Here is a 26,091-nt window from a genome sequence, read left to right as displayed (position 1 = left end):
TTGCGTCAAGCTTTTATTATTATTATTATTATTATTATTATTATTAATTCTGAGTGATGCTTCCTCTCAAACGCTTAGTACTATACTTCATGCACAGCAATCTGACGCTACATGTTACTCATTATTATTGTGGATTTCATTTATAGCTCACAGCTAATGAATTACCTGGAAACTTGTTTGTTCTTTCCAGGGGTAATATGTAGCTCAGTTTCCCTTCGCTTTCTGCTGACAACTTGGAATCGGGGATGTGCTGTTTGACAAGTGATGTTATTCTTTCATGCACACACGTTTCGCTCAGCTGCAAGCTGTTATTCAAGAATTAAAATAGGTTGCTTGAAAATAGTCTCTGACACCCAAAAACAACCAGGGGAGAGCATCTATAAATTCGATGTGAAAAAACAGGTCATGCAAACTTAAAGAAATAAGTCAGGCAATGAAAATATGCTACTTACAAACTAGGACTTTAGTTAAGAGACAGTATTACTATTCTAGGTTAGTGACAGTAATGATGTTAAATACAGTAGTGTTGGGTTTGGGAAAGTTGTAGGACTTTGGAATAATCAAATAGTGGAGACATCTGTGCTTGGCTTTCTCAAATTTCTCTATAGTATGCCAGGCATCTTCTATTCCAGTCTTCCCCACCCTTTCACCCTTCACCTCTTCTTACATGCACACAGGAATGCACACATGTACTCACACACACACACACACACACACACACATGAATTTTATACATATGAGTAAACATTTTTATTAAATCTTTGAAATGTTCATACATGTATACGATGCCGATTGTATTCACCCCCATTTATTGCTCTTAACTCCTCCCCATCCCTGTGCAATGATTCCAGCCAGCAACCCCTTTTGCTCCAGCTCAATTCCAGTCTACCCCCATATTCCACTAGAAAGCCTACCTTAAGTGATAACCAATCCCCCATTTCTTCTTCAGAAACAAAGAAGATCCTGCACACTTCAGCTTCCCCTTGGAGATGAACACTTTCCTATCTGAAGAGGAAGAAATCTTTTACTTTAGAGAAATATGAGGTGTAATGAACTGCATAGGAGTTTGTACAACTTAGTAGAATGCAATTATGGCTCAAAAAACAACAAAACCTTTGATGATTATGTAGATGATTCATATGTCAGACACCTTAACAGAACGAATTACATGAACATTTTTTATGCAGATAAGCATTAACATGTTTTCTAGCTGGCTGGGCACAGATCTTTCAAGTTGATTTATTCAAATATGCAATTCAACTTAATGACATGTGTCTTGCAATTAGTGAGCTTCCTAGGAAGGACATTGTGTCACCATGATGCTATAAATATGAGGGGCTATAGACACCTCAGACTTTTGTCAGAATGAGCTCCTCGTCCTCCGTCATAGCATCTAACAACACAATAGCAGTAGCAAAGAAAATGATTTGAGATTTTTCAGACCTAAGCCCTCATCATGATGCCTAAGGGAGCCAGCCATTACCAGCCAGGATGTCAGCCTCATCCATGAACTGCGTGCTGAAGAGGACCACACGGTCTGCTCTGCGCTCCTTCAGAAGATTCCATACCCGGTGCCTTGAAAAGGGATCCAGGCCAGCGGTGGGCTCATCCAGTAGGAAAATCTAGAGGAGGAATCAAAGGAAATAACCTCACTAACTACTGGAGCACGGAACACAGAGGCTAGGAATGCACTTAGTTTACTGGTCCGCTGTATGGGCCCCTCCGCTGTATGGACCCCTCCGCTATATGGTTCCCTCCGCTGTATGGTTCCCTCCGCTGTATGGTTCCTTCCGCTGTATGGGCCCCTCCGCTGTATGATCTCCATCACAGTGCCCTTTCTGGATGAGGAGATTCTTTGATTCCAGATTGAATTTATCAACGAATCCAGCCTGACTTACCTGAGGGTCTCCTAAAATGGCGATTCCAAACGTCAGCTTTCTCTTCTGTCCGCCACTTAGGTTTTGAACAAGAATATTCTGAGTATTTTTCATGTCCAATTCCAGCAAAACTCTTTGTACCTACCCATGTACAAAAAGAACATTCAAACCGTAACTAAAATGTCTTTATACACGACACGATAAAGAATAATGATAAGCAGAGTAATCTGTTCGGTTTTATATGAATTCATGCTTACTTGACCTACAACTTGGGGGAAACTATTAACCTCTTCATAATTCAATCTCATTTGAACATGAAGAAATTCCATTACTTATCTAAGATTTGTGAAGATGGAAGGAATATATTTAGTGATCTAGGAGAACATCACAGGTTACATGTGAGTGTAGCTTATTCCTATATTTTTGCAGCCAGCCTTTATATAATGATGTGTCAGTGAGTTGATGCAACCAAAATCAAAGTAAAAAGGAATAAGTGTTTTACAAAAAAAAATTAAAATTTTTATGTTAGTTTAACACATCTTGTACCTCGTTATCCACTTCGTGGGCTTGAATCCCTTTTATTTTAGCAAATAGCCTAAGATTTTCTCTTACAGTGAGGAAGTCAAATTGCACATTGCATTGTGGACAAACTCCAGTGAGCTTGCTGATATTTTCCAAGTCAGTCATTTCTGAGAGTTTGTTATTATGGATAGTGACCCAACCTATAAATAAGGGTTTCAAAAGACATTATCAAGAAAACACAGCATCCTTAATGTAACTTAAAAAAAAAAAACTTTACCAAATGAAATTAGATATGCGATTTAATCTTACTCCTGTGATCATCTTTTCTAAATTTCATTTTAGTATTTTGATCTCACCTGTATTTGAGAATATGATACATCCTATGTTTTATCATCAAGAAATGAGATCAACCTCTCTGCCCCCTTGACTACACATGCAACTTGCTTTTAACAATGGAATCTGAGCCAATAGCAATCAGAGAACAAGGAAAAGTTGTTTTGCATTGGCATTGATTCTGTTTTGCAGCTCAAAGACCGTAGAACTTCATCCCTAGAAATTTCCCAGAAAGACGGATGAGAGAGAGAGCAAGAGAGGGAGAGAAAGGGGGGAGAGAGAGGGGGAGAGAGAGAGAGAGAGAGAGAGAGAGAGAGAGAGAGAGAGAGAGAGAGAGAGAAAGAACGAGCAGGGGAGAAGGGGGAGAAAGAAGGAGAGAGGGGGAAGAGAGGGAAGAGGTGGGGAGAGGGGAGAGAGGGAAGAGGGAGAAGGAGAGGGAGAGGGTGAAGGAGATGGAGAGGGAAGGGAGGGGAGAAGGGGAAGGGGGAGAATAGCCCAGCTAAAGTCTCAGACATGTAGGTAAAGCCAGTCTAGGTCATAAGCTACAGTCAAAACAGTGAGATTGAGAGACCTTTCCAGTCATATTTTAAAGGTTGCTAATTTTCAAGGTTACTTTATCTATACAGAAAAGTGTGATCAATATCTATTGAAACTGTTAATTCTATAAAATTTTGAGTATTCTAAAATACTAAAGTTCTGTACATTTCAGTTAATACCATATACATTTTGTAAAAGAGTAATAGAGATTATGGGTCAATAGCTGGGAGTTTAATTATCTCTGTCTGACCTTAATGCTCAGATGTCTAACAAAAGCACAGATGATTCACTTGCCAACTTAGAGGAAAGACTGTCTCTTACCTTTGGTGGGAACACACAACCCACTCAGGACATTTAACAGTGTTGATTTCCCAGCTCCACTGTGACCAAGGATCGCAGTAATCTGGCCTTTATATACATCCAGTGTCAGATCTGGGAGGAAAACAGCATGAAGGTATAAAATCACAAATGTAGGTTTAATTCAGGGCTCATATAGTGCCTGCGTATTTATAGTGTCACTAGAATTTATAAAAGTATACATGCATTCACTTATTAAATCAAAATTAATACTCAAAGTTAATACTCAAAATTACACAGCATGTCAATGTTAGTTCAGTTGTGGGGCTTGGGGGTCAGGGGATTCAACATCCACTTACACAGTCTAGAATTGCTCACGGAGAGAAAAGTTAACTGACTCAAAACCATATTTTTCTATCTTAGTTACTTACCTTTCAAAGCTTCTGTGCGCTTAGACTTTTGTATGTAGTCTTTTGTAAGATTTCTGATTCTGAGAAAGAGAGCAAGAGATAAACTGTTTAAGAAGCAATGGTTTTCTTTATTATCTAACTCCTAGTCTGGCTGAAATCTTTACTCGGATTTGGCTTGCAAAGATATAAGGGATAGCATGTGAGCTTCACTTAGCTGTGGTTAGACAGCAATGGTACTTGGACCAGTGTTTTAAAGCCTGATCTCACCTAGAGAAAAGGCTGCTTCCTTTGGTGTGGGCTGAGACCTGGACACTGTTCAAGCCACTGTGAGCATTTTTCCTGAGCTAAACCATACGTAGTGATAGGGTAAGCTAGAAAATGATACAACATGGACAGCTACCATAGCAAGGCAAAGTAGGAAACTAACACTTTACAGATATTAGAGAAAACATCTGCATAAAGTCCAGAATCTCTTCAGGTCAGCCAGGCAGTATCGAAGGGCAACAAGAAGAAATGCCATGAACAGAATCAGAGGTGCTAGCCATCACTAGAGTCTAACCATGAACTAGCCAACAAATATAGCTATTTCTTAGAACTCTGAAAGGAGTAATACTAACAGTGTATACACTGCAGTTAGTTTGAAGACTAACAAAGTGTTTCATGTTGCATGTTGAAGAAGTGGCCCATGAAAAGTATTGGATGCTATTCATTATATAATGAAGATTATGGCCACTAAGAGGGGTGTAAATATTAATAATTTTAAGTACTGCTAAACACTAAAGTCTATACATTGCAATTTAAAATCATGCTGGCTCTGGAAACATTGCCATGCGACCTATCTGGTTGTATTCTATCAGGTAAATATACATTTGGGGTTTTTTGTTTTTGTTTTTTGCCCCAACTCTCTTTTCTGAAACAATGGTTAAAATAGATTTTTTTCACAGCTGTTTCCCCAGCAGATGGTAATTAACACAGAGACAACTAGGCATTGTGTGTAGTGAGAGACTTTGGCTCAATCAACCCTAAAGGAAATGTCTTTATCAAGCCCCTCCCCTCAAGCAAGGCTCCTGGAGCAATGAGGAAGAATATGCAGCAAGACTGTAAGACCCAAAAATGGTGATAAATCAAAGGAAACAGCATTTTCTAGAGCAGTGTTCCTCAAACTGTGGTCATGACCCATTTGGGGTCACATATGAGATATCCTGCATATCAGATATTTATATTACTTAGCAGTAGAAAAATTACACTAATGAAGTAACACCAAGATAATTTTATGGTTGGGGGGCGGGGGGGTCACCACAACGTGAAGAACTATATTAAAGGGTCACAGTGCTAGGAAGGTTGAGAACCACTGTTCTAGACACAACAGGGCTGATGCACACATGAACTCCAAGAGAGTGTGACTGAATACACAAGCCCTGCACAGGTTCAAACATAACAAAACCCCAGCATGGAGAAGAAGTGGACATGGGATCTCATTCGAACCAAGAAGCTATTTGCAGCTGATACCTGCTGGAGAGGGAAAATCCTTTTTCTCCCATGGAGTACCACTGAGTATCTCAACCACACTCTAGGGCAGGCCAACACAAAATGCACATGATAGGTTCTTTTGGGGGAGGGTGTTGTTTCATTTTGTCTTCTTTTGACCTTTTTTTTTCTTATTAGTTTTTGTTTGGTTGGTTTGATTTTATGATGGGAGGGCTGAGAAAGAGAAAGGTCATAATGTGTGAAGTTAGGTAGGTAGAGAGGTTGGCAGGATCTGGGGAGAGGTGGGGAGGGTAAATAATGACCAAAACACAAAAGCATGAAAATAAGGATATTTTAAATAAAAAGAAAGAAAAAACAGATTTCTCACTTCCACCTTAACGCTAATGCTCTATTCTTTCTCCTCACTTTTTGTTCATTGAGATGCCAGAGAGGCAACAATAGAGACTAGTAGACAAAAAGCAGTGTCTTATATGACTTTCTTTGCCTGAGGTTAAAAATTAACCAAAAGCAGGGCAAGAAGGGTATCTATGGGGCAGGCTCCATATTAGAAATTGAAAGTTAGGATTAGAAATTGGAAAATAACAACACTCTCAGCTGCCCAGGCTCAAGGAACATAGAAGAATAGGAGACAGAAAGAATGTGAAAGATGGAAGACAGACAGGGCTGCTGGGAACTTCTATTCCTGCTCATGACATGGCTGTCACTCACAAACTCACATAGCTGTGACTATCTGCACTACATCTGATCTTACCTGATGGCTTCCTTCCCATGGAATTCTGTAGACACGGGTTCAAAAGAGTGATCAGAAAACGCATAGTCTGTTTCATTGTCAAGGGCAGTCTGATTGGCTGGATTTTGTCCTGACCAAAATGAGGACTTCAGGAAAAACAAGGGTGGGTGTCGACGTCCATATTCACCTGTTGAGCCAGTGCAATTGCACATTGGATCAGCCACCATTTTAAGCCTCTCTCCACCTCTAAACATGAGTTCTTGCTCACACATATGCACACACACACACACACATTGACACATACACACAGGACACAAATTCATTTTAAAATCAGAAGGTTTAAAAGCAATGAAAAGAAAAAAATCATAAAAAGATGCTGAAATAAATGAACATAAAAAAAGGAAATAAAGATAAGAATGAACAGGCACTTCCTGCTGAGGACCATAGGAGTCGGAAGATGGTGATGGCATACATTTAAATGAGATTAAAATCAGTAAGCTTTCACTGTTGAAATAAAAACAAACCTGCCAGCTTACAGCTCTACACTTGGCAAAAATATATCTCCTTAAAATGAAGTAATACATAAAAGATATATATATATATATATATCTTTTATGTATTACTTCATATATATATATGTGTGTGTATATATACATATATACATATATACATATATACATACATACATACATACATACATACATACATATATACATATATACATATATACATATATACATATATACATATATACATATATACATATATACATATATACATATATACATATATACATATATACGTATATACGTATATACGTATATACGTATATACGTATATACATATATACGTATATACATATATACGTATATATGTATAATTATATACACATATACATGCATACACACACACACATATATTGGAAGTATCAAAGCAATATAAAATATTGTTAAGCATATATGGGAAAAGCATATATATCAAATTAGATTGAATTTTTAAAATTGATCCTTGAGAAAAAATGAATTGTATCACAAATTGCTCAAGGTTTTGGCCAATGTCCAAAAGAAAGAACAATTAAATTCATACTTAATTTGCTTAAGTGAAAGAGGGAAAATGCCATCTCATCTGATATCTGTGCAAATAAAGAGTTGAATTCAAAAACTCAGAGTATAACAGCAACCATGGGGGCCAAAATAGCAGAGACAGACTTAGGAGATTTTTGTCAAACCCTCATAGGATTTCAGTAAAAAGGGGAGTAGTGAATTTAAGCTATCTCAGAACATGGTGCTAGAGTTAATAACAGTGTCTTGTACTCTTGAAAAAATCTCAAAAAGTAGGTTACCACAAACACAAACAGGAAGGTAATACATATATATCGACAAGCTCAACTGAGTAATTCACAATGTAGCTATGTTCCAAAGTATATAATGTTTCATAGTACAGATGATGTATATCCATACTTATTCATCAGTTAAATAATAAAGCTCATTGTGTGGCTCATATGTGCAGAAAGAACTTAGAACTACAGATCTATAGGCAACTACAGACATTAAGGAACTAAAGTCCCTAAGTATAGGAAGGAAAAAGAGATAGACAAAGAGAAATTAACAACATACACACTCATCTAAGAGGCTGCATATTCCACAAGTACAAAATCCAGATCCCCCCTGAGTGACTATGCTCACTGTCTATCCTGTAAATAGGTATTCTCGAGTCATGGGTGATGTGCTTGAAGGACGTACCTTAAAAATCTCATTATGTAAAAACTATAATCAATTAAAAAGAAATGAGATTTACAAGCATGCCAGTAAGTCTTATCCTGGAAGGACTTACTTGGTAAAACCTTCTCAAAGTAGAATGTTAAGAGCAGGTAGAAGACACCATCAAAGAACAGCATGAAGATTGTGCCAATGACTTCATTGGGGTTGCCCATGGGGTCTGCATTTGAATTCACATCATAATCTAAACGTAAGAGCTGGAAATCGAAAGTAACCCAGTAAGTTATAGACAAATGATTGCATTATTTAAAATACAAACAAACAAACAAACAAACAAACAAACAAACAAACAAACAAAAACAGCTTAGCTATTTCATGGATTATAACTATTACATTCGGCCATATCCCTGAAAGTCAAACTGCCTGGCTGCCTAGATTACAGATGTTGACTGAACCACGAAATTATATAGAACTACAACTCACTTAAGTAATCATGTTTAGTACAGTGAATGTGTGTTCTTTTTTATTTTTTAAATTGGATATTTTCTTTATTTACATTTCAAATGTTATCCCCTTTCCCGGTCTCCCCCCCCCAAGAAACCCCCTATCACATCTCCCTTCCCCGCTTCTATGAGGGTGTTCCCCCTCTCACCCACCTGCCTATCCACCCTTGCATTCCCCATACACCGGGGCATCAAGCGTTCACAGGACCAAGGGCCTCTCCTCCCATTGATGCTTGACAAGGCCATCCTCTATTATATATGCATGCGGCTGGAGCCATAGGTCCCTCCATGTGTACTCTTTGGTTGGTGGTTTAGTCCCTGGAAATTCTGGGTGTTCTGGTTGGTTGACATTGTTGTTCTTCCTATGGGCTTACAAACCTCTTCAGCTCCTTCAGTCCTTCATTTAACTCCTCCGTTGGGGACGCAGAGATCAGTCTGATGGTTGACTGGGAGCATCCACCTCTGTATTTGTCAGGATTTGGCAGAGCCTCTCAGGAGACAGCTATATCAGGCTCCTGTCAGCATGCACTTCTTGGCATCCACAATAGATAGTATCTGCGTTTGGCAACCGTATATGGAATGGATCCCCACATGGGGCAGTCTCTGGATGGCCTTTCTTTCAATCTCTGCTTCACACTTTATCTCTGTATTTACTCCATGAGTATTTTGTTCCCCCTTCTAAGAAGCACTGAAAGCATCCACACTTTGGTCTTCCTTCTTCTTGAGCTTCATGTGGTCTGTGAATTGTATCTTGGGTGTTTTGGGGCTAATATCTACTTATCAGTGAGTGCATACCATGTATGTTCTTTTGTGACTAGGTTACCTCACTCAGGATGATATTTTCTAGTTCCATCCATTTGCCTAAGAATTTCATTATTTATTGTTTTTAATAAATGAGTAGTACTCCATTGTGTAAATGTATCACATTTTTTTAAATCCATTCCTCTATTGAAGGACATCTGGGTTCTTTTCAGCTTCTGGCTATTATAAATAAGGCTGCTATGAACAGAGTGGAGCATGTGTCCTTGTTATATGTTGGAACATCTTTTGAGTATATACCCAGGAGTGGTATAGTTGGTTCCTCGGGTAGTATTATGTGAATGTGTGTTCTAAATGAGACACACATTAGATGAAAAAAGAACTTAGTGAAGGAGTGGCAGTCGGGTAAGACCTTGCTGACCTGGGGATGGGGGCAAGAAAAGATGCTCTTCATGGAAGCTAAAATCTAAGGATAATGCATTTTATGGTTAAACAACGACAGTAAGAAAACTGACTGATGGTGTTGAAGAGCTGCCTTAGAACTTGCTGCTCTTGCAGAGGACTCATGTTCTACTTCCAGCACCTACACTGGTTGGCTCATAAACACCTATAGCTTCAGTTGACAGTGTATCTGATACCCACTTCTGACCTCTGTAGGGGCCTGAACACAGGTACTCACGTGTATGTGTGCACGTACACATACACACACACACACTCACACACACACACACACACACAAATAAATTTTTAATAAAAGACACCTTGGCATCCATAATTTTTAGCTGGTGTTTGTGTGTGTATGTGTGTGTGTATGGCAGCAATTCTTATCATCATATCATAATGGAGAGTAAATAACTGGACCTATTCCATAGGTGAAAGAGTCTGTCTGATCAGTTCAAGAGCTAAGTAGAGTAGGAGAAGAAAAAAATACTTGAGGATCAAAAAGAGATTTCCTAGTCAATGGCTGAGCATCCAAAATATTCATTTTTATTTTATTTTGCTTTCTGTTACTGCTTCAGAATTAAATCACATTAGCCTTGTAAAATTAAATAAGATGGTTAACTGGGACACATCAGGTTAAATTAAATTCATAACAAACTTTGGGATGTGACAAAACACTATATACTGTATTTTCATTATATACTGAATATATATATATATATATATGTGTGTGTGTGTGTGTGTGTGTGTGTGTGTGTGCATATATATATATACTGAATATATACAGTACATATGCTGAATATATACATATATATGGAATTATGAATCTATTCATCTTTTTACACACAAAAGAACTTATTTTCTAGTAGAAAGTGACTTCTCCATCTTTGAAACCTCACAGGTATGTAAAAGGCTACCTGTAGAAATGACTGTAAGGGAGCCTGATATAGCTGGCTTCTGAGAGATTCTGCCAGTGCCTGACAAATACAGAAGTGAATGCTCACAGCCAACCATTGGACTGAGCACAGGGTCCCCAATGAAGGAACTAGAGAAAGGACCCAAGGAGCTGAAGGGGTTTACAGCCCCATAGGAGGAACAACAATATGAACTAACCAGTACCCCCCCCCCCCCCCAGAGCTCCCCGGGGCTAAACTGTAGTCTTCCTTTCCCCAGCCTGGAACCTGTTTGTTCAGGGGTGGAGTTTCCTGCTCATTCGTTCTGCCACGCCCACTGCTGGACCTTGCCGCTTTGCTGTTTGGAGCCACACACGTGCTCACCCTGCTACTGGACCCCGAGACTATTTGGCAGGAATCGGGTCCCCTCCCCCTTCCTTTATAACTGAATGTTGGAACAAGTAAAATTGAGCTTTGATCAGAGACTTGGCTCCATTTCTTCTTTCGCCCCGTCTAGTTCCTCTCTTTTAGCTCAAGTTGCCATCTCAGTTGAACCGTTCTCCTTGTGAGCTGCTGGCTGGCCGCAACACTAAACCACCAATCAAAGAAAACACATAGTGGGACTCATGGCTCTAGCTGCATATGTAGCAGAGGATGGCCTAGTCGGTCATCAATGGGAGGAGAGGGCCTTGGACCTGTGAAGGTTCTGTGCCCCAGAATAGGGGAATGCCAGGGCCAGGAAGCTGGGGTGGGTAGGTTGGTGAGCAGGGGGAGAGGGGAGGGGATAGGGGGTTTTCCGGGGGGAAACCAGGAAAGGGGATAACATTTGAAATGTAAATAAAGAAAATATCTAATAAAAACAATTTGGCATAGAGTAACAACAGAAAAACAAAAACAAAAAAACCCAACCAACTAAAACAAAACAAAACAAAAGAAATGACTGTAAGAATATTGACTTCCAGGGAGGAAAATATTTTAAAAATATAACTAGTAAGCTAACTAGCTTCCTACTCACCTGGACCATTCCAAGCATAAAAGCAAAGGGACTGAGCAAACTTAGAAGCCACTCCAAGGATACAGGAAGGTATCTGTACAGTGCTGTGAACCCAAGACTTCCACAGGAAACAGTGAGCAAGAACACCACCAGGTCAGTGAGAAAAGACTTCTTTAGTAAGACACTCATCAAGAAAGACAAAGAGATCTACAACAAGAGAAGACCCAGTTGGTTTACGTTTATCTAAGAGTTCTTACTATAACAAAACAGATGATTTCCTGTCTAAACTTCAGCTCTTTTCTACTAACTTTAAAGAATGTTAGAACTACAAAGAACTATAGATAAATACTATTTCAGTACACATTGTCTCATGCAAATACAAAACAGGTGTATACAGCAATCACCTGATTGGTGCCAACTTTGTTTCTCAGACTGAAAACCAAGAGCATTTTGTTTTCACCAACTCACCAGAGATAAGCCATAGAAGAAAAAGAGACTGAAGATCACCATAAATCCAGTCAAAAAGACAAATTGGACCAGTTTTACAATAGTTGTCAAGAGAAGGGTCACAACGAAGACAATGACACCATAGAGCAAACCCCAGGACAGCCTGAGACAAAAACAGAATTCTATTAGTATTCATGATTAGACAAAAAAGAGGTCCTATTTCCGGATATTCAAGTTCACCCTTGCTTCAATCACACACTCATCCTCCCACCAAAATTCACAGGATCTTCTAGAATATATAAACCGATGTAGTGGTTTAGGATTGTAAACAATCTTATACTTAGAATTAACAGAAAGATTCAAGACAAATCGTATGCACCCTGACAGTCTTTTCCATGGACGCATGTGTGTCTTGATGAGTTACTATTGCTGAGAAGTAAGTTAGAGTTTCTTTGTCCTATGTATAGGTTCTCTGATCTAACCTCTTTCCTGGCTTTGTAAGGAAGTAAGCGTGCCTAATTCTATACTTCCTTCTTTCTGTATTGTGCTTATAATAAAGTTTCTCTTCCTCCTTATAGGGACATCAAATGCTCTATATTCTTTAATATCAGCCATATTTTACTTAAGATTGGATGCTTTTGGGGTTCATATTATTATTACAAAACATATACTTGCTTTCCTTTGCTCATTTTCCTTTTCTTTATTAGAACTATCTGACAAGTTATAGTCTTAAAATCCTCATAGTCTTAACACTATAAGTCTTAAAAGTGTCGATAAAACGGATATAAGCAGCTAGCTTGGTAGATAAAGTGCTTGGCATGGAAGGGTGAAGACTGGAGTTTGATTCCCAGAACATACCAAACCAAACCAAACCAAACAAACAAACAAAAACTGTGCAGAGTGGCCAATGCTTGTGGTCCCAGAACTAGGGAAAGGGAAATCGATAGATCCCTTGGACCAGGAGATGACAAGATTCTCTAGTTGGTCAATGAAATCTAACCCTTGAATTTCAGGCCAAAGAAAGACTCTGAATAAATTATATGAACAATAGCTGAGATGTGAACTGGAGCTGATTTCTGGCTACCATACATGCACACATGCATGCACATACAAGAACACACACATACTAATACATAACGTTTAATGACAAAAAAAATCCTTTATGAATATATTATTGTAGTGATAACTACATGTCATAATAACAAGTTGTATTTTTGTTGATAAAAATAACTCTCATAGCACTTCCTACTTTCTCTGCAGTATCATTTACTGACCCAACTTACAAAAAAAGAATCCTACCAAAAGGAGCTAGCTCATTCATTTCCACTGATCTCACAGATGGATGGACATTAACTTGTAGGAGCTTGAGAATAAGATAAATGTTTCCTGCTCCTGATTACAAATGCAATCCCTGCACATGTAATTCCTACCCATGCAATGCAAATTAGTTTTGTCAAGTCAAGAATATAAATCTTAAGTTATAGCTTCATCTCAACTACCTACCATTTTTGCGACCAGTCTCACAAAATATTATATAGATCTCAACTTGAAAATAAGTGAGTTTATGGAGAATAAAATAGCCAGTGATTTCCAGGAGTTCAGGGAGAGACTGAGGTTGAATAAATGGACAGACAACAGTTTTGGGATAGTAAAACTGCAGTCCATGCTATGGAGACTATAGATGTAAGGCAGTATGCATTTGTTGACAATCATTTCACTGTGCAACACACACAGTGAGCCCTAATTTAAATAAGCTCTTTAATGACTCACTAATGACTGCTCTAGTTTATTAATTATGATAAATATACAAAATTCAAGTTTGTAGGATTTGAGTGAGCCATTGCAACTTTCTGCTCAAGAAATAGACTATTTTTCAAAATTTATCAGTCAGATTTATATCCATAAAGTCTCAACCCACAAAAATGTCCACACAATGAACTCAGAGCCAATAGACATTGATATAAACTTCCCACCAAGATTAGGCAAATTGTCCTGTAATTATCCATCCCTTATACGATATTCATAGCTCCCTGTGGCTATGTAAAGTCATGCATCTCTGGTTCATCTTTCTCTTACTCCATCTTCCTTCCTTCTCTTTGTGCCTCCCTATCTGTCTCATCTCTAAAACTCTCAGCCCACTGCCCAGTCACAGGTTCTAGCCTTATCTTGTGCCTATCCTCACCTGCATATAGACAGTGTAGTGGCTATTCCTGGTTGTCAACTTGACTATATCTGGAATGAACTGCAATCCAGAATTGGAAGGCTCACCAGTGACCCTAATCTGGAGGCTGGGAGATAGAAGTTTCTGACCTGGATCTTGGTAGGGAGATCTTGAGGCATAGTGGCTATGGGTTCCAGAAGATTAAGACAGGGAGATCTCCGAGTTCAAGGTCATCTGGGATTAAAAGTGTGGTGGCACACACCCTTAATCTGGGCTATGCTTTCTGCTGGAGACCTACATAAGGACACTGGAAGAAGGAAGTCTCGTTCTCGTTCCTTTGCCACGTGGGGCTGAGCAACTGCTGGATCTTTGGACTTTCATTCACAGCTCCTGCGGACCATTGTTGGGAGTTGAACTGCAGACTGTAAGTCATCAATAAACTCCTTTACTATATAGAGACTATCTATAAGTTCTGTGACTCTTGAGAACCCTGACTAATATACACAGCGATCCACATTTCTCCCCTTTTGTCCAGTTAAAAGGCTCTTTCCTCTCAAATATAAATTGAACACAACTATTACCAGTTTGTAATTTATGAAGTATAAGATACACCTAACACCCAACCCATCATTTTTGTCAATTGAACATTCTATTATCTATTCTATTATAGAAAAAAAAACTATGGATAAATAATGTGTTTACCATGGCATGATTCTTACGTATCCCATGATCAAGGAAGACCATGTTGCTTTATGGTAATTGAAGAGTAGAAACCTGGTCTTTCAACTTGCAGTTTAGACACAGATCATAACCCTAACTTCCCAAACACATGTGAATATTTAGTATCTACTGATCACCAAATACTTTTCAAAGTTTAGGTTAGGGTTTTACAAGAATGTGGTGAGGGGCGGGAATTGTGACTCAGTGGGTTAAGAGCACTGACTATCCTTGTTGAGAACCCAGGTTTGATTCCCAGCATCCATGTGGCAACTCACAAATATGTGTCACATATCATCTAGCCTCTGTGGGCTCCAGACACACATGTGATGTACAGACATGCATGCAGGCAAAACACCCATACACATAAAATAAGAAAATGGTTTTTTAAAAAGAATGAGAATAGTCAGTCATGCCAACAACCATGCCAGGATGGTATAATTGGATATTATCCCCCACTTTGGCAGAGGCAGAAACTGAGGCTCACTGATGTGTGCCATTTTCCTGTGGTAACACAACTGGCAAGGGGCAAAGGAGGGGTAAGTAGATGCTTATTTGATTTTCTTGCTCTTTTGTTTCTCTTGGATAAAGCTACTGCTTAGGGAGCATAGCACTTAGTATCTTCGTCTCTGCAGTGGCTTTTTCCATAATGCTTTTAGCAGAGTATCCCATTTAAGTGATCCAATAAATTGCTTAATTTTTTCCAATAGCAACAAGAACCAATGCAGTTGTTCCCAACCTGTAGGTCATGAGCCCTTTGGTAAAAACCCATCCCTAAAAGTATTTACATTATGAGCCATCACAGTAGTAGCGATGAAAATAATTTTATGGTTGGAGAATCACCCCAACATGAAGGCTCACAGCATTAGGGGGGATGTAAGCCACTTCTCTAAAGGAAGAATTTTATCTACTATTAGAGTTCTCATGACTCTGAAAGCAATAGATATTGATTGTGCAATATCTGAAATGTCACTCAATGGCAAATCTGTACACATTGCTCATCTCATAGGTAAGTGTGACCAAGTCCAGGCTTTTTCTGTCAAGCATTACACCAGGAAGATCCCATGTAATTCAGAAAAACAAATCAAGAATGTTCTAATAATGGCAGAGGCTTTATTTGAGACCATGCCATACACCTGAAGTTGACCTTGAACTCCACATGTGGTCATTGATGACCTTAAACTTCTGCTTATTCTTCCTCTACCCTCCAAGAGCTGAGATTATGGGTATGTGCCACCATGCCCAGTTTATAGAGTGTTAAGGATCAGACTCAAGTCTTTAAGCATGCCAGACAAGCGCTCTGCCAGCTGAGCTACAGTCCTGCTTCCTAGTAGTGTTTTTACCCTAGAAGCTCATTTTTCCTGAGCCCCTTCACTCACTCACCAGAATGCTGAATCCCGAAGGCCCATCACTGCCATCAAGCCCTTCATCTTTTTCCTTTCTCTTGTAACACCAGCTGAGATATAATAGGTAAGTGGGGAGAAACAAATGATACAGAAAAAAAGGAAACAGTCCGTCGTTGTCCCTTCTTGCCCAACGAAAGAATCTATCTTGATGTATTTTCCGGTAAGTGACATCATCTCTTCCATCACTGAGTGATTTGTTGTGACCTAAACAAAGATATCAACGAAGACACAAACAGCAATGGTACCTAGGTAAAGCATCCTGTTTCCCTGGAAGATATAACTGACTTGTCTGGATTGGAAGTTAGCCCGAGTGTCTTCTCACATGTTCTGTAACTCGGTTACTTAAATTCTAGAGTCAAATCTCTCATCCTGGTCTGCCCACATTACTCCAAGTTTTATCAACTTCATGTTTATCCTTGTTTGTTCACTTCTTTTGTAACATCTTTCTCTATTATATAAGGTAGATACACTTCCCACAGTGATAGGGATAAGGATCAGTGAGAAGGATCTCTTTAATAGGAATCCTTCCATCTAAGCAGAGAATTCTGTGTTCCTTTACAGACACAAGCACTGTTTATCATTCCACGATAATGGGTGTTTTCTGTTTTAATAATCATGTGATTATGTGTCTGGCTCCCTAAGAGGACTGATTCCTAGAGAAAAAAGTCTTGTTCTGTCCGTGTTGCTGTTATTCTACTCTAACTGGTAATGTGGCCACTTTGGTGAACTTTACTTTGGTGAAATGTGGATAGGTGCATAGTAAATCATCATGAAATAGTAACTGATAGTGAGAGAATGAAAGAACATAGCTGTCTACTGACATGTTCACAAAACTGAGTAGGATTAATTTTCATCAGACATTTACACTCACTTCTATGATGGCGGCATTAATGGCAGCTTGAAGAGCCACAAACCCATCTCTCCAGAATTCTGAAAGGCCACAAGAAATGATCTCTCCATAGGAATGACAATGAGCTTTGAAAACAAAGAAAAAATATGAGCGTGGGATGTAACCCTTATATGGCAAACAGTGAATTTTACAATATCCTCAGGCACTGAAAACACATTTATTGCCTTGAAATCCATAAAATCTCAAATTTATAGTTATTAATAATTATTGAAGTGAGGCTAGAAAGCCAAGCACCCTAGAAGATGTTCTTGTTTCTACATTTTCTTAGAGTACTTTGTCATATTTTCTTCTGTTTCTCTATTCATAATTTTGAGTTTTTCTTTCCCCTTTTGTATTTATGATTATTATTATTATTATTATTATTACTATGATCTGATGCAGGAGAATTAAACTTATAGCCTTATACTTCCTGGACAAGCATCATAGCAGTGAGCTATACTCCCAATCTTTGAACTAGTGTTTTAAAATAACTTTGAAGATTATCCAAAGGTAGTAGCAAAGTCTAAAATAAGACAAAGACCCCACTGCAGTCAAGTATTTTTCTAATGAGATGATATACAACAAAGTCAAGAGCAGATGAAATTCATAAGATAATAATTAGGTAGACGTTTGAAGAAAAGTTACATTGAAAAATAAAAAGTCAAATGTATTCCTCCATCGAAATTTCAACTACAGTTCATTAAAGATAACCCAACATTAAGTTAGAAAATGTGCTCTGTGCTATGTTAACTTAAAAGTATCTTTAACTGATGAATGCACATATCAACTTAAAAATGGCATATTGGCAAGCAGAAGTAACATCTGTAAGTGGCCCCATGCACCTTAAGAAGTGAAGTCTAAAAGGTGCCAACCCCTGTTTCTTCTGAGGTCTTGTTCTTCCAGTTAAATCTCTCATCATCCCAGGACAAACACTTTCCTAATCTTAATGGCCACTGGTAAATTCTTTAAACAATATTTGTATTTCTAAACAATACTCCTCCTCCTCTCTTACCATTGATGAAAGGCAAGTTCTTTGCTGCTCTTATTATGTTTTAGTTTCATTTTTGAAGAAAGTGACTTATTCTGTAACCTAAGCCTGCCTGAAACTCAGTAGGTAGCCCATGCTGGCCTTGAACATGCAACCATCCTCTTGTCTCAGGTCTAACCTATCCTATCTGGCCATGGGTATATCTTTTCGAAGGTTCTATCCTGATAACACAGCCCCAACTAGTGCAAGCACAAGACCATGTGATTTGACTGCGATTGAAGATCAAGGTTCCTGTTGGCAAAGTTGTTAAACTCAGATGTCATCCGGAAACCTGAACAGGATACACTGGTGTTTAGCAATCACCTACACTATTGGATAATGTGATCTTTCTCTTTCATGTGGATTTAGTTTAGGATGAATGTGTGTGTGTGTGTGTGTGTGTGTGTGTGTGTGTGTGTGTGTGTGCATGCACAGGCATGTGTATGTGTGTATGTGTAACATTTCTTGTTTTTCTAATTTTATTTACCTCTAGAAGTCAACTTTACCTGTGTAATGGTGGGGATGGGAAGTATGAGTTAATGTGTACGTTCATGTGTGCACACAAGTGTGAAGGTCAGATGTCAACCCCGAGTGTTGTTTCTGAGGAGCTATCCACCTTGTCTTGTGAGATGGGAGTCTCTCATTAAGGTCAGGGACTCACTAAATAGGCTAGCCTGGCTATCTAGGGAACTACAACTCCAGCACTGCAATTGCAAGAAAGCATCACCACGTGTTCTAGGCAGCAAACTACCCAACCCCTGCTTGCTCAGCAAGTCCTTTACTAACTGAGATATCTCCTCCACTCCCTGCCTTTGTTATTGAAGCTTATTGTTTCATATTAATTAATATCCTGTTCAAGTTTCCTTTTTGTTGCTATGATATAACCCCATGTCCAAAAGTAACTTGGAAATTGAGGACTTATTTTAGCTTAAAGGTTCTAGTACATCATTAAGGGAAGTCACGGCAGGCCACATGGATTGCTCCCTGTTGCTTGTTAGCTACATTTATTTTACAGCCTAGGCTCACTTCCCTAGAGATAGTACTACCCACAGTGTGCTGGACCCTCCTACATTGATTAGCAATTAAGAAAATGGGATACAGATATGCCCACAGGCCAATCTAAGGGAAGAAATTCTTGAGTCAAGGTCCCCTTTTCCCATATTGTCCAATTAAAAATGAAACTAGGCAGGACATAGCCCTACATTTCATATAACATTAGAAAAATGGAAAGCCCTCCAGTGCAGGAGCTGCACAGTCACCTGTGTGGTCCTGATGCTCCTTTATGGTGGGGATCCTTGCACCTTTTATGAACTTCAAGTTGTAGGAGTAAGCATTGGTGAATATGACCCCCACTACATCACTGAAACGCATTGAAATGAGTTCTGTCATATTTTCTTCATTTGGAGAAGCCAATATTTTTCTTCCTGGCATTCCAAGAAAAAAAAGGTACTATAAGTACATTTCTATAAACAATACCTAGGAGAGGCCACTTTAGGTACTTTTCTGTTGCTGTAATTAAAACACCATGAGCAAAGTCAACTTAAGGAGGAGAGAACTGATTTTAGCCTATAGCTCCAGAGTTGAAGAGTCTACTGTGGCAGAGCAGAGCCATGGCAGCAGGAGGAGGGATATCATATCTTCAAATGCACGTATAAAGCAGAGACAGTGGCCTGCAAGTAGGGTAAGGCTTTATACTCTCAAAGTCCACCCCCAGTGACATAATTCCTTCTCCTCAAACAGCACCACCCCATATACACTGTTTAAATGTATTGAGGGTTCATTTCTCTTTCAAACAACCATAAAACCATGTAGGGGTGGTTCTGATGCTGTCCTGTTCCCCAACAGCCTCTTGATAAATCTGTAAAGAAGCCATGGGCCAGTTGCTGGGAAGAAGGAATAGGTGGGATTTTGGGTCCCTGGTGGGAGCAGACAGATGCAAGGGAAGAATGGAGAGTTTGCCATGCTTTTGATGGAGAAAAGTTGACTACCCATATGAGATCTCCAAACAGGAGTAACTACACAGGCTGCTCCTACAGGTAGGTGGTCAAGGATGTAACTGAACAACTAAAGTTAAGGGCAGGAGGAAGATGCAGAGCTAAGAATGTTGATAAGGGCATGCTTTTCTAGGTGGGACATAAGAGGTGCCCAGCAATTGTGTTGAAAGGCAAATTGAAATTGAACAGCTGTGTATGTATCTTTATCTGTGGATTCCAGAGAAGCTGGGTGGGGGCTGGTAGCATAGTCCATTCCTGGAGCTTAGGTGGGGTAACAAAGCTACACACAACAGAAACCTTATTCCATTCCCTCTCAGATAAAATTTGTAATGGAAATAACCTCAAATTGTATAATGACCTTGGATAAATCACTCATACTAAAAATGTCCAAAATATATTTCCAATGTCGTGGATAAAAGTCAGAGGAATGTATGTAACTAGTTATTGTCTTTCATATACTCTAATAACAATTTCTCACAATACAAAATAACCTACCATTCCAATTAGACTATTTAATATTGTAGAGGAAGAGAAGGGTTCAAAATTTAAAAAAAAACAAAACCACGAGTGTATCTGTAGCTTAATTAGACATTGCTTTTTCTTTGAGAGAAGCTATTACTCGAATTCCTTTTCCCTAAAAACCCATTATTTTTGCTCCACAGAAAACATCTATGACACGGAGAGTAGAAATAGAAAGATGTGGGTCTTGGGTGGCAGGTCAAATCAGGGTGTGATCTTAAATTAGAAGCAGGTTCAGTATGGAGGGGTTCGATGCCCAGCACCCCGAATGTATATCCAGGTTCAGGCTCAATGTCAGACGATGGTTAGTGGGACGCCAGAGGACACGGGTTTGGGATGTTTTGTATCCATGTGGCCCTCAGTGGGCAGGGAAGCAGAGAGAGGCAGGAAAACCTCAGCATAGTCTGGGGACCACGGTCACAGAGACTCCCAGTAGCAGGTGGTTTGCCAAAGCATACACTGTGGTGAGGGTGGACTCGTAGATATTGAATCCTGCTTCTGAGGTCAGAATCCCAGTAGACAAGTCATGGTTACCCGAGCCAGAGCAAGCCTATGAATAGATATGACTAAAAAGGGAAGAAAGATTTTATAGATTTCCAGTGACTGGGTCCAGTCAACGGGAGTGTCCTTGATGGACCATGTGAATACAGCCAATTAATGACAAGGTCTTCCTGAGATACCATCATCACACTCAGCTGACATCACAGGGCCATCACCATAGCTGAGATTCTTTGGTATTTTTTCCTTGCTACATATTAAAGGACACTGTAGGATTTGAAGTTGTATTTAAGAGAAATGAAAAGAAAAAAGAAAAAGAAAATCTGTTATTTTCTACCTGCTAGCTTTAACTTGTCTTCCTAGTAGGAAACATTCTGAAAATTCAGTCGCAAAAACCAGTCTGCTTGCTCTTTTGGGTTGACATGGTTTGGATACGTTCTTGGGGTGGCTCTGAACCCGAGCTGGAGCTGATAGGAAAGATATACTTGATTTCTACCCATGCCCCTAACCTGGTTGAAATTAATTCTTGAGACTACACTGAACAAACTCAGAACAAGACAAACAGGTAATAAGCTGCCAATTTACTTAAAACCATTAACATTCACTTACAAGTGAAAGACTCAAGATACATGCTACTGACCTGATCCTCCAAACGAATGAAAGGGGGCTCAAAGGTTCTTTAGGAAATACCTGAAGTACTACACAATAATACAGCAAAACCATCCCCAAAGCTCCCCCACCCCCACTACTCTTGCTGCTCTACCATTATAAAAAGAAAACCTGTGACCAAGTTCTTTTGATTATCATAATGGTCCTCCCATGTAAATAATCTAACATAAAAAGCAAAGACTGAAACAAAGAAGTCATTTTAAAAGAACTTTTAAATAGAATGCTGACGCTGCAAATGGTGACACAAGGTTATCCCAGTACTTGGGAAGCTGACACAGGATTATGAGATTTAGGCCAGCCTGAACTATACAGTGGTAACCTGTCACAGATTTTATTAATAAAGAAATGTGTGAGTGTGTGTGTGTGTGTGTGTGTGTGTGTGTGTGTGTGTGTGTGTGTTAAAGGGCCAGTAATTGAGTTTTAAATTTTAAAAAAGGCAATGCTAATTGTTCTTAGGCCCTGATGTGATCTAGGGAAACCATGTTGCTGATATGCTATACAATTAGTAATTTTGAATAAATAATTGATTAAGTGAGGTGCTGAAGAGATGACTCAGTTGGTAAGAGTATTTGTCCTACAAACATGAGGACCCCGGTTCCAATTTCCCAGGACCTATATAAAAAAAAAAAAAAAAACTGGATATGGCTAGATATGGCTCAGCAATTGGAAGGGATTCAGTGAGTTGTCTGGCCAGTCATCCTAACCAAGCCTACACAATGGTCTTCCAGTTCAGTGAAAGACTGTCTCAGGCAATAAGTTGGGAATGATAAAGGAAGACAGCTTACATCCTGTTTGGGACGCTGCTAGCTTCTACACCTGAATGCTAATGTACATGGAACACACACACACACACACACACAGAGAGAGAGAGAGAGAGAGAGAGAGAGAGAGAGAGAGAGAGAGAGAGAAAGAGGGAGAGATTATCAAGTGAACTATATATTAACCAGTGTATATGTATAACCAAGTGAACTAAGAAGAGAGATTCCTCTGGTTTAACAGAAAACTCACCTGTCATGTAAGAGACCAAAGAGACTCTATCCATTATCCTCTGAGTTGTTGGGGTGATAGGTGTGTACACAATCATAAAGGTGGAGTCATTAAATGAATCAATGCGTCCCAGGTCCACATCAGGCAGTGACGAAAAATCATAAACTTCATGCAATTGAAGAAATAAAGTTAAACTAAGTAGTATAAGTGCTGTGTACAGGAATTCCTACAAAGCCAGATAAAAGAAACAAAGACAACTGTAATTTCTAATGAGTCAAATGCAATTGGTTTTGCCATATAGATATGATATTTGTTGATGAATTTTCAAATTTCTCTGTCTCCTAGGATATATTTTTAGAAGTAGTCTGTCTATAAAAGGTAAGCATTCCCTATCATTATCAAGTCTTATTTTTAAAGATGTTACCTACCTACCCTAAGCTGGCTTTGAAGATGTGGTCCTTGTGCCTCAGCCTCCAAAGGGTTCAGATATGGCCACTATACCTAGCCTCCTCTAGGGAATTTTGGAAGTGAAATTCACTGCTCTAGTGTGAAGAGAATAATTGAGTTTTAAAATTCAGTAGGAGGCTGTGGCTGTGGTTGGCCTTAGACTCCCTCCAGCACCCCTCCATTTGAGTTTGCTTCAAGAATCAGTGGGCAGAAATAGTTCCAGGACACTGACAAGTTAATAATTATTATCTTGGTGTTGATAGTTTAATAATAATTACTATTTTGGTCATATTTCTAACTGCAGGATAGAAAATGCAACAAAAAAGCAGGAACCTCAGAATACTATATTGACTTGATAACTTTATAGGAGACCCTCCAGGGGACTGTGAGCTGCAAAAAGCAAATCACTTTAAAGGGTTTTAATTTCCAAAATGTGTATATGTGAGTATGTATGAATGTATATATATATATATGTGTGTGTGTGTGTGTGTGTGTGTGTGTACACCTGTGCATGTACACACACACACACACACACACACACACACACACACACACACCTGTATGCATAAGCACCACAGTATACATGCAGAGGTTGGTGATAACACACAGGAGTCATCTCTCTCTTCCCATCCTGTGAGCTTAGGGTCAGATTCAGGTCCTCAGGAATGGATGTAAGGGCTTTTACCCTCTAAAAGGTAACCCTGATATCTTTTTAGTTTTTCAATACTTGACTTTTAAAAAGTTCACTGAAGGCTCTATGGTTAAGAATACTGAGCATACACTAGCAAGATTTTGCTGAAAGGACCCAAAGATAGCTGTCTCTTGTGAGACTATGCAGGGGCCTAGCAAACACAGGAGTGGATGCTCACAGTCAGCTATTGGATGTATCACAGGGCTCCCAATGGAGAAGCTAGAGAAAGTACCCAAGGAGCTAAAGGGATCTGCAACCCTATAGTTGGAACAACATGATGAACTAACCAGTACCCCGGAGCTCTTGTCTCTAGCTGCATATGTATCGAAAGATGGCCTAGTCGGCCATCACTGGAAAGAGAGGCCCATTGGACTTGCAAACTTTATATGCCCCAATATAGGGGAATGCCAGGGCCAAAAGAATGGGAATGGGAGGGTAGGGAAGTGGGGAGCGGTATGGGGGACTTTTGGGATAGCATTGGAAATATAATTGAGGAAAATATGTAAAAAAAAAAAAAAAAAAAAAAAAAAAAGAATACTGAGCTCTGTCCCCAGCAACTGTGTGGTAGCTCACAACTATCTGAGTTTAAGACCAGCCTGGGGGTTACTAAGTGAGTTCCAGGACTGCATTACATAGTGGACTCGGTCTCAAAAGTTCACTGAAGGAGCTAGAGAGATGGCTCAGAGGTTAAGAGCACTGTCTGCTCTTCTAGAGGTCCCAAGTTCAATTTCCAGCAACCACATGGTGACTCACAATCATCTGTAATGAGATCTGATGCCCTCTTCTGGCCTGCAGGCCTAATGCTGTATACATAATAAATAAATCTAGAAAGAAAGAAAGAAAGAAAGAAAGAAAGAAAGAAAGAAAGAAAGAAAGAAAGAAAGAGAAAGAGAAAGAGAAAATTTATTTTAAAAAATTCACTGAATATGTCCTTAGCATAATCTCACAATTTAGTTAGCAAATGCTACCTGGCTGGACTATCTGATACTTCAGTGGGAAGACTTTTCTTCACAATTATGCCAATTTCACAAAGTTTCTGTGTTCATAAGAAACCAAATGCCTTTTTATATTTTTTTTTATTTTTTATTTTTTTGGTTTTTCGAGACAGGGTTTCTCTGTATAGCTCTGGCTGTGCCTTTTTAAAAGAGGAAGATCCAGGGGCTGGAGAGATGATGGCTCAACAGTTAAGAGTATTGGCTGCTCTTCCAGGGGTCCTGAGTTCAATTCTCAGCAACCACATGGTGGCTCACAACCATCTATAGTGGGATCTGAGGCCCTCTACTGCCATGCAGGTATACGTACATGTAGAGCACTCATACATAAAATAAATAACCCTTAAAGAGAGAGAGAGAGAGAGAGAGAGAGAGAGAAGAGACAGACAGAGAGAGAGATACAAAAGCAAAGCAATAGCTCTGCCATTGGTGTATGAGTCCATTAGCACGTTGTCTCTTTGACCTGCTACTATCTTAATCTTAATGAGCAAAACAGTTTGAAAATGGTTTTGTAGGATTTTAAGGTATTTATTTATTGTATTCTCATTTTGCACCCCCTCCTCTGTTATACTGTCCCTAGTGAATGGCCTCCTCCTTTTGTGTGGAGCCATGATATCCTTCCCAGGGGTGTCTCTAGTCCTTGCACACAGGAAATATGCTGCACCATCACACACAGGAAGCAGGGCAGATCCTGAGTCATACCAAAAATGTGTCTCTTTTCAGTCTCTTTTTTCTGAGAAGATTCTTGCACAATAAGGCCCACGTTTGTTGGCACACATTTATCTCTCTCTTAACCATCTTGGTCTGTTTAATAAGAAAAAAGGAGAAGAGTCAACAAATACTAAGATCTTAAGAGGAAATGCTCTGCAAATGTCAGAGCCTGGTTGCCCTTTACTCCAAAGGAAAGACTTGGATTCTGGGATTCATAACTTATTCATTGGGTATCTCTTCTATTTCCTTTCCATTTTCTCTTCTCACTCTCAGACTTCTTCAACAGTGTATTTACTTAAACGACATATATCATAAATACATTAACATTCTAATTTGTACAATATATAGTCATTTAAACACACAGGAGAGAGAGGAACATGAATACAGGCTTGAATGATGTCCTTTATATATAATTTATGAATCAACATCTCTTG

At 39.2% G+C, this 26,091-nt stretch overlaps 1 protein-coding gene across 3 annotated transcripts in view; it reads right to left on the bottom strand.

The window, feature by feature from the left end:
• The window catches only part of LOC110304545 (ABC-type organic anion transporter ABCA8A), a 74,919-nt gene that overhangs the window by 43,082 nt on the left and 5,746 nt on the right, over positions 1-26,091 (bottom strand). For all 3 annotated transcript variants that reach the window (XM_029483601.2, XM_021175944.3, XM_029483600.2), the window contains exons 2-17: positions 25,649-25,750; positions 22,838-23,042; positions 19,409-19,573; positions 17,105-17,208; positions 16,211-16,437; positions 11,971-12,112; positions 11,524-11,709; positions 8,028-8,169; positions 6,216-6,381; positions 3,998-4,056; positions 3,591-3,701; positions 2,424-2,599; positions 1,899-2,018; positions 1,484-1,622; positions 915-1,005; positions 166-305 (exon numbers count right to left, since the gene is read on the bottom strand). In XM_029483601.2, coding sequence (XP_029339461.1) covers positions 166-305; positions 915-1,005; positions 1,484-1,622; positions 1,899-2,018; positions 2,424-2,599; positions 3,591-3,701; positions 3,998-4,056; positions 6,216-6,381; positions 8,028-8,169; positions 11,524-11,709; positions 11,971-12,112; positions 16,211-16,437; positions 17,105-17,208; positions 19,409-19,573; positions 22,838-23,042; positions 25,649-25,744 — 2,269 coding nt within the window. In that variant the 5' untranslated portion in view covers positions 25,745-25,750. The remainder of the gene's footprint in view (positions 1-165; positions 306-914; positions 1,006-1,483; positions 1,623-1,898; positions 2,019-2,423; positions 2,600-3,590; positions 3,702-3,997; positions 4,057-6,215; positions 6,382-8,027; positions 8,170-11,523; positions 11,710-11,970; positions 12,113-16,210; positions 16,438-17,104; positions 17,209-19,408; positions 19,574-22,837; positions 23,043-25,648; positions 25,751-26,091) is intronic.

The sequence above is a fragment of the Mus caroli genome, unplaced genomic scaffold (assembly GCF_978045245.1).
Source record: "Mus caroli unplaced genomic scaffold, Mus_caroli_1 scaffold_13, whole genome shotgun sequence".
Taxonomy (NCBI): Eukaryota; Metazoa; Chordata; class Mammalia; order Rodentia; family Muridae; genus Mus; species Mus caroli.
Note: the sequence above shows the minus strand (reverse complement) of the source record. Positions and strands in the feature narration are given on the sequence as shown.